General features: G+C 29.7%; 1 protein-coding gene across 2 annotated transcripts; it reads left to right on the forward strand.

Annotated features, from left to right (window-relative positions):
* Positions 1 to 7919: 7919 nt before the first annotated feature.
* Positions 7920 to 13485, forward strand: LOC113872068 (WD repeat-containing protein 20 homolog). Of its 2 annotated transcripts, XM_027509298.1 has the most exons (12): positions 7920 to 8363; positions 8398 to 8441; positions 8767 to 9078; positions 9152 to 9260; positions 9352 to 9445; positions 10270 to 10357; positions 10449 to 10532; positions 10999 to 11095; positions 11200 to 11287; positions 11486 to 11591; positions 11815 to 11907; positions 12821 to 13383. In XM_027509298.1, exons 1-12 carry the CDS (start codon positions 8162 to 8164, stop codon positions 13214 to 13216), a joined length of 1713 nt encoding a protein of 570 aa, XP_027365099.1. In that variant the 5' UTR covers positions 7920 to 8161; the 3' UTR covers positions 13217 to 13383. The 2 variants fall into 2 exon arrangements, with proteins under 2 accessions (XP_027365099.1, XP_027365100.1); XM_027509299.1 differs by lacking the exon at positions 8398 to 8441 and having other exon boundaries at positions 7920 to 8332; positions 12821 to 13485.
* The last annotated feature ends 860 nt before the right edge of the window (positions 13486 to 14345 follow it).

Genomic DNA, 14345 nt, shown 5'->3' on the forward strand with positions numbered 1-14345 from the left:
GAAAATTACGTGTTACATACCATTAGGGTTGACCGTCAAAACCGGTTTCTAGGCCAATTAGAAAAAAAAAATTAAAAAGAAAAAGTATTCATAATATTATTAGTTGCAAGAATGCTAAAACAATTTGATTCCTTTTATATGTTTCACAAGATTTTCAGTTTTAATAATAATAATTCAGGGGAGTTTCACTTTGATCAGGATATGATGATAGGGCCTTATATTACCCAACCTTTTGGTAGATATAAAGTGCAGCCAGCACAGTACTTGTTAAGTAGCCAGAATCTAGGTGCCAGACTAGCTTTTTGGTAGACCCTGATAACTATGACAAAGTGAAGCTCCCAGCTATGCTGGGGTAAACAGTGAAAGTCCCCGTTAAGCCGTTAGATGTGTCAAGAGCTTTTGCTTTTGCTATTGCTAATTGCAAATTATGTCCTAGTCATTAGAATCATGTTCAAATTATAAGAGTAGATCAATTAAAACTCTCAATTTACAAAAATATTAATTTATTTTTTAGCTTTATAGAACTATATTTATTTGACTCGTTTTTAAGTAAAATAAAAATTAAAATAAGTAAATTTTAAAAATTACTATTAAATTATTTTTATAAAATGAAAAACAATAATAACTAATGTTTATAAATTAAAAGATTAAAATAGATATTTACTTGTTTAGAATGAAGGTTGAATGTATGGCTAGCTGCTGGTCAAACCTGTTTGACTGGATGAGTGTATAGAATATGGATTGACATTTCATTGCTTGACACTTCGTGGTTGCTGCTTTCTCCGCACAGTAACTGTAAAGTGTGTCCTTGACTGCTTCCAATTTGGATCGATGTCCGAAAACGATGCAAATCATCGTGTAAAATCAAGAATTTAGCATACTTTACTGGTCGATATGTGGCCTATTATTATACAGCCCGGCATAACTAACGGAGTAATAAATTTTCTTGTCTTTGTCTGGAAATCTGCAAGGCAATTGGATATATATACATGCAATAGAATGGAAATAAAAATCACTTTCTTTGTTTATATATGAAACAAAATAGAATAAATAGATATGCATTCAATCTTGTGTTTAATTTCTTTGCTTAATTTGAAAAAGAATGAGATAATAAAATGATTGTGTTCTTTCTTTTTCTTATCATGAAATGATAATATATTTCATTCATTAATATATTGTATTTCATTCTATTTCATCATGTTTTATTAAATTTAATATTTCCTGCTAATTATAAATGATTGCTTGAGTGAAAATATGAGAGAGAAAATATATATAAGAGGGAGTTGATTAAAAATAACGTGTTTCTATCATTTGGATATTCAAGAAAGAAAAAAAAAGGAGGAGTATATTAGGATGGGTTCACTAAATCAACTTTTCTTTAGTTGCTTCTTCTTGTGTTTTAACAGAACATGGTTACTTCACTAATGGTTTTTCATGGATCAAACGAGTTTAGTTGTTTACTGAGTAACCACTATCGCAAATGAGGTTGTAAACTACTTGTATGAATTTTTGGGAATTCTATTTGTAAAGTAGAGTGGCTTTTGTTTCAATTAAACATATAGTAGAAAAGGTAAAAATGTCTCTAGATATATAATTTTCTCTTTTGCATTCATTAAAATAATATTTTTATTTCTTTCATCTATTCAAATAAATCATAATACAATTAGATTCATGGAATAAAATGAAAACACAATTCATTGATTCGATTTTATTATTTAAAGTAAGACGAAATAAAATAGAATATAACGAGATGCATTACATCTTATTATATTTAGTATTAATTTTAAATTATTTTAATTTGAAAGCCTGAGATACAATCACTCTTTTATTGTGAAAGTAACAATTAAATGATAATTTATTCTATTATAACTTGTTATAATTTATTTCATTGCATCTTACTTTGTTAGATTTAATTCATTTTTTTTTACCATAAATGATGAGATATTCAGATCAAGGATGTCTGTTATTTAGCGCAAACATGATGACAACAAAAATAACACGAAGGTGTTATGATTTCTTATTAGAAAAAGTAAGTAAAAAAAAAAGATACTTAAATAAATGGTGGTAATGTTTCATAAAGCATTTTGTACTAACATAATTTGTACTATTCGAAAATGTATATCAGAATCAATTTTAATTGAAGGGCTAACAAAATATTGAGAATGATTTTTTTTTTTTTCGGGCGAAATGTAATGCACACAAATTTCTTGTAAGCATCCTCAATTTTCATACAAAAAATTCAAATATCTATGAACTTAAGAATGTGTATCGATTCGTTGCCGTTTTGTAGTAATTGGGTCTGATTCCTTCAATTGATTCATTACATCTGTTGACAGGTTGAAGGAGTGCATGGCTTTTGTAATGAGTTTGGTGACGATGCATGATCAACACCCATCTTAAGTTCACTTTTTTTCTTTTTAAATTTGTTTTTGCATAGGAAGTAAGTAAGAAAAAACATCAGCTTTTAGAATGTACTTGTATTTACTATATTGATTTTATAATGTTTCATTTCTTTGTGTTATTTTATAATGTTTCATAACTTATTCAATATAAAGAGTATGAGAACAATTGAAAGTTGCTCTCAATTTTGTTTTGAAAATAGATTGTAGAGTACAAATTTTAAAACAGTTGTCTATAAAATAGGTTTTTCTATTAGATTTTGTATTGTGTTTTTTGTTTTATAGATACAAAATGCCATTCTTAAGAACTACAATTAAACAAGGCCTTAGTCTGTCTATATGTCATAAAATTTTTTGTTTTTCATTCTCTATATTTTTTTTTTACAAGATTCTTTTATTCTCTATAAAACGGTCAAACAATAATCTAAAGTTTATAAATTATGTGGGGTGACAAATTTAAATTCAAATGAGAATTAACTATGATTATAATATTTTAAATTCTTTTACATATAAAAAATATTTAATTTTACATGAAGTGAAAATTTTAAACTTTAATCATATTTAATTTGAGATTAACAAAAATTAAACTATAATATTTGATAGGAATATAAATATAGAATGAAAATATTAACACTGAAGAAGCCGTGTGATTTAATAAAAAAAATTGAAAAACTTTCTCTTAAAAAAAAACAGTTCATAATGTAAATTAAATGAAACTTATTTGTATTTTTTTCACAAAAAACTATTTTATTCTGTAAAATGAAGAGGAAAATGGTAGGAAATTCGGTTATGAGATTTAATAGAATCCTAAAAGAAATTGTACTACTAATTGGACAAATGGAATGCTCAATTGAGTAATTTGCGTCAAATTTTCGTGATACATCGAAATATAAATATAATTATATCCTAAAAAAATTGCTTCAACATATGATATTCTTTTGTACAGATTATTAAAAGCTCTTGATTGCATCAAGATTTTGTTATTTGGGTGATTCTTTGTTATCCTTATCTGTTTGGTATGGAAATTTAGATTAGAAATAAATAAATAAAAATGAAGAGGAAATTGATAGGACCTTTAGTTGGCATGTAGAGACAAAGTTAAACGGAAATAATTTTTTGGACCCTACATATTTTACCCCTCTCCCTTTTTAAGGGTTTGTTTGGTACGTCTTTTTAAGATTAAAAATGAAGAAAATGATTCGATTATTGGAAGGATGGAGTGCATTCAAACAAATTGTGATGCAAAAATTTTCAAGGGATTTACTAGTTAGGGACTTCAATTTGAATTTACTTATTATAGGTTAATAGATTTTTGAATTAATCACATAGAATGATATCAATTTAATTAAAAGGTTATAAGTTCATTAGTTTAGTCTTTTGTGGTCAAAGGAACTAAGTTATCGATTCAATTTTTCTTTTTTATATTTGAATTGTCAATTTTATAATTTTATGGACAAAAATATATTTTTATCATTAGTGAATCAAATTTAATGGCCATATATTCAAATCCTTGACTCAGTTTTAGATTTTGTTAAATTCAAGCTAAAAGTTTAATTAACATACAAGTTTACGTTAAAATAATAACTTAAAACATAAATTTTTTATTAAAAATTATAATATTTAATATTATGAATATATTAGATCTTATGACATTTTATGGTTTTTTCTATAAAATTTCTTATATACATATTTTTATTGTGTGTTTTTAAGCACATATTTTAAAAAATTAAATTCTAATTAACAATTTAACAAAATCATAAAGTAATTTTTTTAAAAAAATAATTTTATTTAAGCTTTAACATGATTATTAAAAATCATTAAATATATTTAAATTTAGACAACAACAAAATATTTATTATATTTGAAAATGATTATTATTTAAGGGTTTGTATAAAGAATAAAAAATTAGTAAATACTCTACATTTTAGGAAAATATAACCATACTTAACTAGCGTGTTTTGAATCTATATATCGTATACAAATTACTCAAGTCACTCATCGTTGATTCTAATGACTTGATTCCTTTATTCTTCTAATTATATATAATGACTTGATTCCATTATTCTTCTATTATGTTTACATTCCACTAATGGATTTACATATTTAGTTATTTTAATTTTAAATTATTACGTAAGACCTTCTATTATATTTTCTAGTAATCTTTTTAATATTTTTTAAAAATATGTAAACTCGTAGAAGGATCCTAAAAAGCTTTAAAACTAATCATAAAAAAGCTCAACTTTTAAAAAGCCAAGCATTTCTTGGTATTTACACTCAATTATGAACTTGAAAATCTCTAGGGTTAAAAAACTTTCTAAAGGCATTTAAAGGTAGGGTACGTAGTGATGGCCCTAGCTATTTATTTTTCTGGGATTTGACTTGTGTAATGTGGCCGTCATAATTCAAAAGTTGTACTAATTTGTTCTTTCCTTTTGTTCCTTAATCTTTGAAAAAATACAACCAAAGAGGATTAGAAAATGTTTGCGATGCAACGTGGAACATAGAAAACCCAAGATGTTTCCTTAATCAATGCTCGAGGAAAGAAACCCTAGAACAATGCTTTCATTTTGTTCTTTTGGGACAATGTCTTTGGGGATATCAATCCTCAATATTTGTTTACTTTTATATATGCACCCCCTCACCCTGTCCCTTCTTATATAGCTGTATCCATCCTCAATATTTGTTGCGTATCTTCTTAATTATTTAATATATTTTATGTTTTTCGCATAATAATAAATAAATATTTTTATTTAATACTCACTCAATAAAATAAAATAGTAAAAAAGATTAGAGGATATAATATTATTCACCTCCTATTTAATACTTTTTATTGAAGAAAAGAGAACAAAATGTTATTGAAGTAAAAGAAAGAAAGTAAAAAACATTCATGTTAACAAGAGCTTAACACCGTTGTCAAAAATATATTAATATATTTTATTATTTCACAAACTTTACTAAAGAATATTTTAAGAATAGCAAACTAATATATATATATATATATATATATATATATATATATACTTTTACACTTTTATTCAATAATTTTAAAAATAAAATTATGCATTTTTATTATATTTTTAATTAATTAATTTTTTTATAATTTTCTTGGTTAATATTTTAAAAGTTCTTGTTAGTATTTAAAAAAGTAATAAAACAAGCGTAGAGATATAATAAGAAAAATGAAATTTATTAATTATTACTTTAAAAAAAATAACATATAAATAAATAATATTCAAACCATAATATAAAAAAAAACATACTGGTATTTACGGTTTGTTCTCTATAAATATGACTGTATTAAAATTTTGTTAGTGTTTAGTTTCTAAGAACTTTTAATGATAAAAATTAGTATTTTTTTAGAATTAAATGAATTTTTAATTATTCAAAAAAGTTAGAAAATAAATATTGATAGTATTTTATAAAAAAAATTTAAATAACAATATTTATAAACATAAAAAATATAGATAAATTAAATCAAATATTACAAATATTGGTTAGAAAATTTAAATTATTTTTTAAAAATCTTACCTATTTTAAAATAATTTTCATATTATTTTTTAAAACAAGTATGTAATAAAAAATACACACATTTATTATCTTAAAATTATAAAAAATATTTAAAAATTTTTATTCAATTTTTAAGAAGATTATATTATATATATATATATATATATATATATATATATATATATAAGTAAGAGGTGAGAAAAATTAATAATTACTATTAGTAAGAGAGAGAGCAAAATAGATAGTAAGGTAGCAACATCAAATTTAAACTATTTATTTTGATCTAATGACTATTATTAATGTTTCTCGTCTTCGTAATATCAAGTTTCTCTCTTAAAATACTCTTTTATATATATATATATATATATATATATATATATGTCTCCTCATAATTATTAAAGTATCATAACATAAAATTTAGTTATATTTTAATTTTAATTCTTTATCTGTAGGGGAAAAAAAAAACTATAGGCCTTAAGAAAGGTTGTCCAATGGCCAATTGGTTGTGTTAATACTCAGAGCGTAGGCCCAGTCTAGTAGCTAGGGAGCAAAAACAAGATTCTTGAAAATGCTTTTGAAAATACAGAAGCAAAACATTTTTAAATTGCCTAATCAGATTTCAACTTTTTATTGGTATTTGTCATCACCAGCTTTTTCAAACGGCCTCGCAATCTCTTTGAAGTTTGAACACCTTGTCCCCTAACAGTTATATATATATATATATTTAATGAAACATCTCTTTTTTCATTTATTCAAAGCAAACATGCTCATAAAAAAACTTAATTATTTAATGTATACAATTTTCGTGAAAATAATATATTTGGGTTCTCTTTCTTAGTCAATGAAGTGGCCCATTTTCCTTTTATGGGCTACTGTATTTAGGGGGCTTGATTAAATTCTAGTCCAGATATTAACCACAAAGTTTGACAAAAAACAATAATAATCATAAGAACAAATGTTTATTAAAGTTTCATTGTGAACCACAAATTAACTTTTAATATTTTTTCAAATTCAATTTCCATCAAATTTTACAACTATACATACACTCATTTCTGCACAGCAATTTTTTTTTTCTTATGGTTCGCATTTTGATTAAATGTCAATTATATTTAAAGATGGTGCATTGGAGTTATTTGCGTTGATTTGGTCCATCTTATTTGGGTCAAAAGCTTTTTATGCTTTGTTTGGTCATGGGTCAAAAGTTGATTTGGTCCTTTGGGCTTTGGGTATAGTCTTTAATGGATTTAATACCCAAGCTCTCATCCAATACCACAAAGCCCACTGTGGATGACGAGTATTCAGTACACAGCACATATTCTGACCAAAAAAATAAGAAAAAGAGTACACAGCATATACTCTTTCACAAAAAACAAGAAAAAGTAAACACAACTATGAGCATATTCATCAGTTTCTAGAAGCCAGCTTCGTAGATAACTGTTTTTTTTAATAATTAATAAAATACGATTGAGTCCTCTATGAATGGTAGTTAAAAAATTTTAAATAGAAAAGTTATTAAACTTTTAATGCACATACAATATTTTTTTATTAAAAATTACATATTTATTTGTTTCTCAATTTGTTTACAGTGATTAATAGGATTTATTTTGGTATATACTTTCGATTTATTTGGATGAATATAAGAAAAATAAAAAAATATTTTTTAATTTTAATTTTTTCACTCCCTTTATTTTGCTTTTATAAAACTAAAATAAGGTAAAATTTTATTTAAATGAGAAAAAAATATTTGTTTATGCTTAATTTTTGAAAATAAAATTTGAAATGTTTTTCTTTCTCTCGTCTTCTTTCCAAAGAAGCAAACAAGCAGCGAGGGTTGTGATGTGCAAATTTCAACCTTAACCGGAAAGTATTGTTTGGTATATTTTAAACGGAAATAAAATATTTAAATGACAAATGAAAAATTGTTTACTTAAAATCAGGGCCGTCGATTTCGTTGACCGACGGGCATCAACGTCAAATCTGATCACGGTGCAAAACAATCCACCCCATTTCTTCTTCTTCTGTGATCTGCAGCTTCAACAGTAACAAGCACAAATATCAAACAAAGCCATTGTTGAACAAAAAAACGAAAAGCACAAAGAGAAGAGAACGAAGCTTTGAAGGACGAAGCTGTGAAGCATTGAACTGAATTAAAACCCTAGCATTAGCATAGCTATAGTTACTTATAAACAGTAGAGTGAAGTTAGTGTGATGTGGTGATCGTGTCAACAGTTTTGATTCCAATCGTAATCGTAACGATGATCAACAACGCCAACGGCATGATTTCAACGTCGTCTTCGTCGAATGCGACACAAACCACTGGCCTGAAGACATATTTCAAGACTCCTGAAGGTCGATACAAGCTTCACTATGACAAGTCTTACCCTTCTGCTCTTATTCACTACGCACATGGCAAAACCGTTTCTCAGGTAACCTCTCTCTCTCTCTCTCTCTCTCTTCTTCTTCTTCTTCTTCTTCGTCCTTTTATTTCTTAATTTTTATGTGTTATGTGTCTTTACATCGTGCTTCGTTAATTTTGTAGTCCTTTATAGCGTTTACCTTATGATTCATGCTTAGTTGAATGTTTATTTCAGATATTTAGGTTTTCTGTTTTTGTAAGTTCAATTTTGGCTTTTGTGTTGATGCTTCAATTATTTTTACAGGGTCGTTTTGTAAGTGTGTCTTATTCAGTTCCTTATATGTGTGTCTTACAAGCTATCTGTTTTGTGGAATCATTTTCTGGCACATACATTTTTATGAGTGTATCTTCGTGACTTTTGTATCTGTGGACACTGTTTGTGGAATTAGAATATGATGTGTTTTAATCTTTTGCACCTTGTTGGTTGGGTTGAATGATCATCAGGTAACTCTGGCACATCTCAAGGACAAGCCGGTGCCTTCAACCCCGACGGGGCAGTCTTCGAGTTTCAATGCCAGCAGTGGGGTACGGTCAGCGGCGGCAAGATTGTGGGGAGGAAGCAACGGAAGCCGGGCTCTTAGTTTTGGAGGCAATGGTAGCAGCAAGAACCTTGGGGGAAATGCTAGGATTGGTTCTATTGGTGCCTCTAGTTCAAGTAATTCAATGGCTAATTCAAATTTTGATGGGAAAGGAACTTACTTGATCTTCAATGTTGGAGATGCAATTTTCATAAGTGATTTGAATTCTCAAGACAAGGTATGCTGGTTGGGTAAGGGTGGATTGTGTGCATATTTTATTTTCTTCACAAGAGATTTCTTGTTCGATGTAGGATCCCATAAAATCTATCCATTTCAGTAATTCAAATCCTACATGCCACGCATTTGATCAGGATTCTAAGGATGGGCATGATTTGCTTATTGGCTTGAGTACTGGTGACGGTAAACAGAAAAGCTTTCATTGGAATTTAAATTTGTATTTTGGAAGGAATATTTAAAATCTATCAATTTATTCCTATGTGTATTATTGTAGTTTACTCAGTGTCACTGAGACAACAATTACAGGATGTTGGTAAAAAGCTTGTTGGGGCCCAGCATTACAACAAAGATGGTTCTGTCAATAACAGGCAACGTTTGATCCTTTGTGATGTTTTTTACTTCTAATGTTAGCCTTTCTGAAATGGCTGCATGACATAACTATTTTGCTAGCTATTGTGCATTTGTATTACTGAGAGATATAAATATGGGTTCTCTGTGACAGATAAGAGTAGTAAGCCATCATATGAAGTTGTTCAGGGAACATTAGATGTAAAGGGGCGCTCTGACTGTCATGTGTTTAGGCTGTGTCTTTTATGAGTTTATTTGGATAAACTTTTTATTTATTTTTTAAACTATGGTAGTTATCTGCTAAGTTTAAGCATGTTTTCTCTTCCTGTTCACATGGTTGAGTTATTCTTTCCATATTTTCTGTTTACCTTCCGTTTCAGCCTCCATACATGTATGCTGCACTTTTATAGTGATTTGTCTACGTGCTAATCATATTTATCTTGGTCTGAACTATTCTCTGTCTGAAGACAATTTTTGATTAATGGAAAAGTAGTTTAGTTGTATACAGCTGAGGTCTTAGGAATCGATTGAATCATCCCTGTACTTCTACTCGATAGAGTGATCGAATCGGACGCAATGCCATTGATTGAATTTCAATAGGCTCATTATTTAAAGTGTATATTGTTCATACTTGGTAGAGTTTGTGAATGTTGGTTTGTTATGAAATTCAATGGTCTTAAACTCTTTGCATTGAGTAATATGTAGAGAAACTAGAGGTCATTTCTTGAAATTATTAATTGTTAAAAAAAGTCCAAACTATATCAAAGATCTTTATGTATTGGATTATCATGTGAAAGAAACTGTATAAAAACTAGCTTTGAATGATGCATTTTGCCTTGAGCAGCCGTTGTACTTGTATTGCTTGGGTTCCTGGAGGTGATGGTGCGTTTGTTGTAGCTCATGCTGATGGGAATTTGTATGTATATGAAAAGGCAAGACTCAATAATCAAGAGATATGCCAACTTTGATTCAATTAAAACTATGGTGATTTGAGCATGTATTGACTTTCCCTTCCACTTCCAGAACAAAGATGCTGCTGGCGATTCTTCATTTCCTGTTGTTAAAGATCAAACACAATTTTCTGTTGCCCATGCACGTTACAATAAGGTATCAAGTTTGACACACATTTATGAATATGTATAATTGCATTTTAAAAACTCCACATTTGAATATTTTTTAAAAATTAATGACAATTTGCCAAGTTTAGTCATATGGTAGTTTTTGGTTTGTATGTAGACATCTGTATAAAATACCATGTACTTTACCATTGGCGGTGTCCTTTAATATCTGTAGTGTTGTGGCTCAAACTATGTAAGGGGTTGGCAATGCTACTATTTACATTTATTAGTATTATTCTTTTTACCTTATGAAATTGTTAATTCTTAGTTCTTACAGAATGTTGCAAATTGCATTTAGATTGCTTAACACTTGAATTTGATTAGCCGTGCATTTAATACATTTATGGCTTAATTTGTGTAGGATGGATTCTAGATTTTTCTGTCATGGAGACCTTTGTGTGCTATCTCTATCATTTTTTATCTTTATTTTTTACTTTTAACATTGACTTATGCAGAGTAATCCAATAGCGAGATGGCATATATGCCAGGGTTCAATCAACGGTATTTCTTTCTCAACTGATGGCGCTTACATAGCAACTGTTGGAAGAGATGGTATATTTTTTTATCCAACACCATCACACTGTGTGGTTATAGTTCTGTTTTTACCTAATTTTCTTTACAAAAATGTCTTCATGGATTTATTTTACTTCATTCAGGTTATTTACGAGTGTTTGATTACTTAAAAGAACAACTTATATGTGGTGGGAAAAGTTATTATGGTGCTTTGTTATGTTGTGCTTGGAGGTGAGGCATATTTGGTTTAGTCAATCAATTAGTGGATTGCCGTCTTTGTGGATCTCTTGTTTCCTTAGTTCATTTCTTTCTCTAGAGCTTCTAAAATTATAGTATTGCTTAACTTACTATAGATTGTAATTATGGTTCTCTGTCTTCTAACTCACACTTCAAAAATGTAATTGCATAATGAAAAGTCTTCTTTAACAGCATGGATCGAAAATACGTTTTGACTGGAGGAGAGGATGATTTAGTTCAAGTTTGGAGTGTGGAGGATCGCAAGGTTGTGGCATGGGGTGAGGGACACAACTCATGGGTAAGTTGTGTGGTAATTTTGACTAGACAAAATTTTTTGTTCAATAGTACTAAGTTTTTGAGAAGTTGAGCTTTGGCACAACAGTAAGGTTCCTGCCTTGTGATCTGTTGGTAAATATCTTCTGATCTTGCATTCATAAAGGTTGTGTGCAACCAACCTTCCCCTAACCCTGCACTAGACTGTTGCTAATACTTAATTTTGCTGTTGTCTGATGCTTTATCAGGTCAGTGGGGTGGCTTTTGATTCATATTGGTCATCCCCTAATTCAAATGACAATGGAGAGACCATTAGATATCGGTTTGGTTCTGTTGGTCAGGTACTCAGAAAGATATTATTATACATTTTCCTGTCTCCTAGTGTAGCTTTGGCTCTATTGCTTGAAAATTGTGCTTTTCACCTGAATTTGTTCTCTTTTTATCTCATGATGACATTTTTTTTGGTGGGGGGGGGGGGGGGGGCAGTTTTGAAAATATATTGCTGTATCTTTTTGAAGAAGTTGGCTGGTTGCTAGTTGGAGCTATGTAGTGACTTTGTGGGAAAATTCAGCTCCAGACAGCGGATCCTAATATGAGTCCTGTGATGGCTTCCAAGAATTAAGTAGCTACTGGAATATCAACTTTAGGCCTTATTTAAGCTAATCTGAAAAGGCAAAAAAATTAATAAGGAAGGCCTCATATGTATGTAGAGATAACTTCTCTAATCTAGGGATTGAATACTATGGTTTAGCAGATTTCAAGTTTCATACAATGATGCTTTGCACTACTAATTCCCCAGAGTATGTCTGTGAAAGAAAATTAGTTAATGTGAAACATGTTCCAAAATGCTTGTCCAGAAGATCATCTCTGCCCAACCCTTATATATACGGGAATGGGTCCTCCCATACCAGGTTTCACTTGACAATGTGAAGAGAGAGATAAATATAATAAAAATATTATATATGTGGGGTCCCATTGAAATTTGTGAGACCCTATTTAAAGTCTCTGCGCCTCTCTTTACAAGACAAGATTGTCATTTCAAAACTTCACTAGAGGATACATTATGTATGTGTATGGTATGCCATGTTTAGTATTATGTGTGAGGTTAGACTTTTGAAAATGGCCTTTGATCCTTGTGATCATAATGGGTCATGAATATTCTTTCTTGAAGCTGCCAAATTTTTTTGTTATGTGTATTGCATTTGCGAATTTCTTATGTTAGTGCGTATGCACCAAATATATTTTGGCGGTTAGGACACACAATTGCTTCTCTGGGACCTGGAAATGGATGAGATTGTAGTACCCTTGCGACGTCCTTCTGGTGGATCCCCAACTTACAGTGCTGGAAGCCAGTCGTCCCACTGGGACAGTGTTGTCCCATTGGGCACCTTGCAACCTGCTCCTAGTATGCAGGATGTTCCAAAAATCTCTCCGCTGGTTACCCACCGTGTTCACACAGAACCACTCTCAGGCTTGATATTTACTCAGGAATCTGTACTTACTGCATGTCGGGAGGGGCACATAAAAATCTGGATGAGACCTGCAGCTGCTGAGAGCCAATCAAGCAACTCTGAAACCTTGTTAGCTACCAGCCTCAAGGAGAAGCCTTCAATTTCAAGTAAGATTGGCAATTCTAGCTACAAACAATGACTAAAATCATAAATCTTGCCAAAAATCTAAAGGAAATTTTAAGCAATTTTTTTAACATGGTTTATCTTTTCCTTCGGTTGGTCTCCTAGTTTTAACATGTCATTCTAGTAAATTTAAACCAACCGGTTCTATTGTATATTCTGGAATGAGCATGCCATTGATGGCACCGTGGGGTTGAGAGGGTGAATCCTTTCCTCCTCCTACTGTAAGTAAAAAACGGCTGTCATTAGGATATCTGATTACAGGAATAATGTGAAATTGGTTCTTGGTGATCCGTACTTTGGTGTGCATAAAATCCATTATTTATTCTGTTGGCTTTAATTTTGTATGTGTGGATGGATGTGCGGGTTTTTTCCTATCACATGGTTGCATGTACATATTACATAGTTGGGGAAAGAGCGATTTGGGTAGTGGGAAAATTCGTATAAGCTCTTGAAGGAAGAAAGTCTAGGGGAATTTTTAGTCATTGGATACTACCTGCTAAAAGATATATGTAAAATTAGCACCCAAATTCTAAGGTAGTGCTTCGTGCTTGGTGGATTGAACTAGAATTGGACCTTCCAGTTTTAATTATCTTATTTATTGTATTTATTATAATTGAAATTCTATTTTTGGAATATTCAACATAAATAAATTAAAATTTAAGTGCTACATAATATCTTCAATTATTATGTTAGACGTAAGAAATACAATTGTAAATACTACACGCATAAGTTAAATAAATATTTTAATTTTTTTAGCTCATCATCATTGTTGTTCATGAAGTATTTTTTTACCCGTTGTCCAAAGTGAATAACCATTTTTTCTACCATGTCATGACCTTGCAATATCAGCGCCACTTCTTTCTTAACGTCATGCTTTCATCACGACTACTTCAGACGCCTACTAACCGTTGCCACAGCTGCTAGTCATCTAATCAGTATCATTATCCTCCAATAGAAAATTCAATTTAATTTTGAACTTTAATTCTATATCTTAACTATTCATTAATCTTAAACCTAAAAGTTAATTCTTAATCATTTTTTTGGATACTTTATATTAAGTGGAATGAAATGATATAATATGAAACAGAATATTATATTACAATATAATAGGATGACATGACATGAAGTTTCCATACGATTGTTTA

This window comes from Abrus precatorius, unplaced genomic scaffold (genome assembly GCF_003935025.1).
Source record: "Abrus precatorius isolate BTA unplaced genomic scaffold, Abrus_2018 Scaffold7, whole genome shotgun sequence".
Classification (NCBI taxonomy): domain Eukaryota; kingdom Viridiplantae; phylum Streptophyta; class Magnoliopsida; order Fabales; family Fabaceae; genus Abrus; species Abrus precatorius.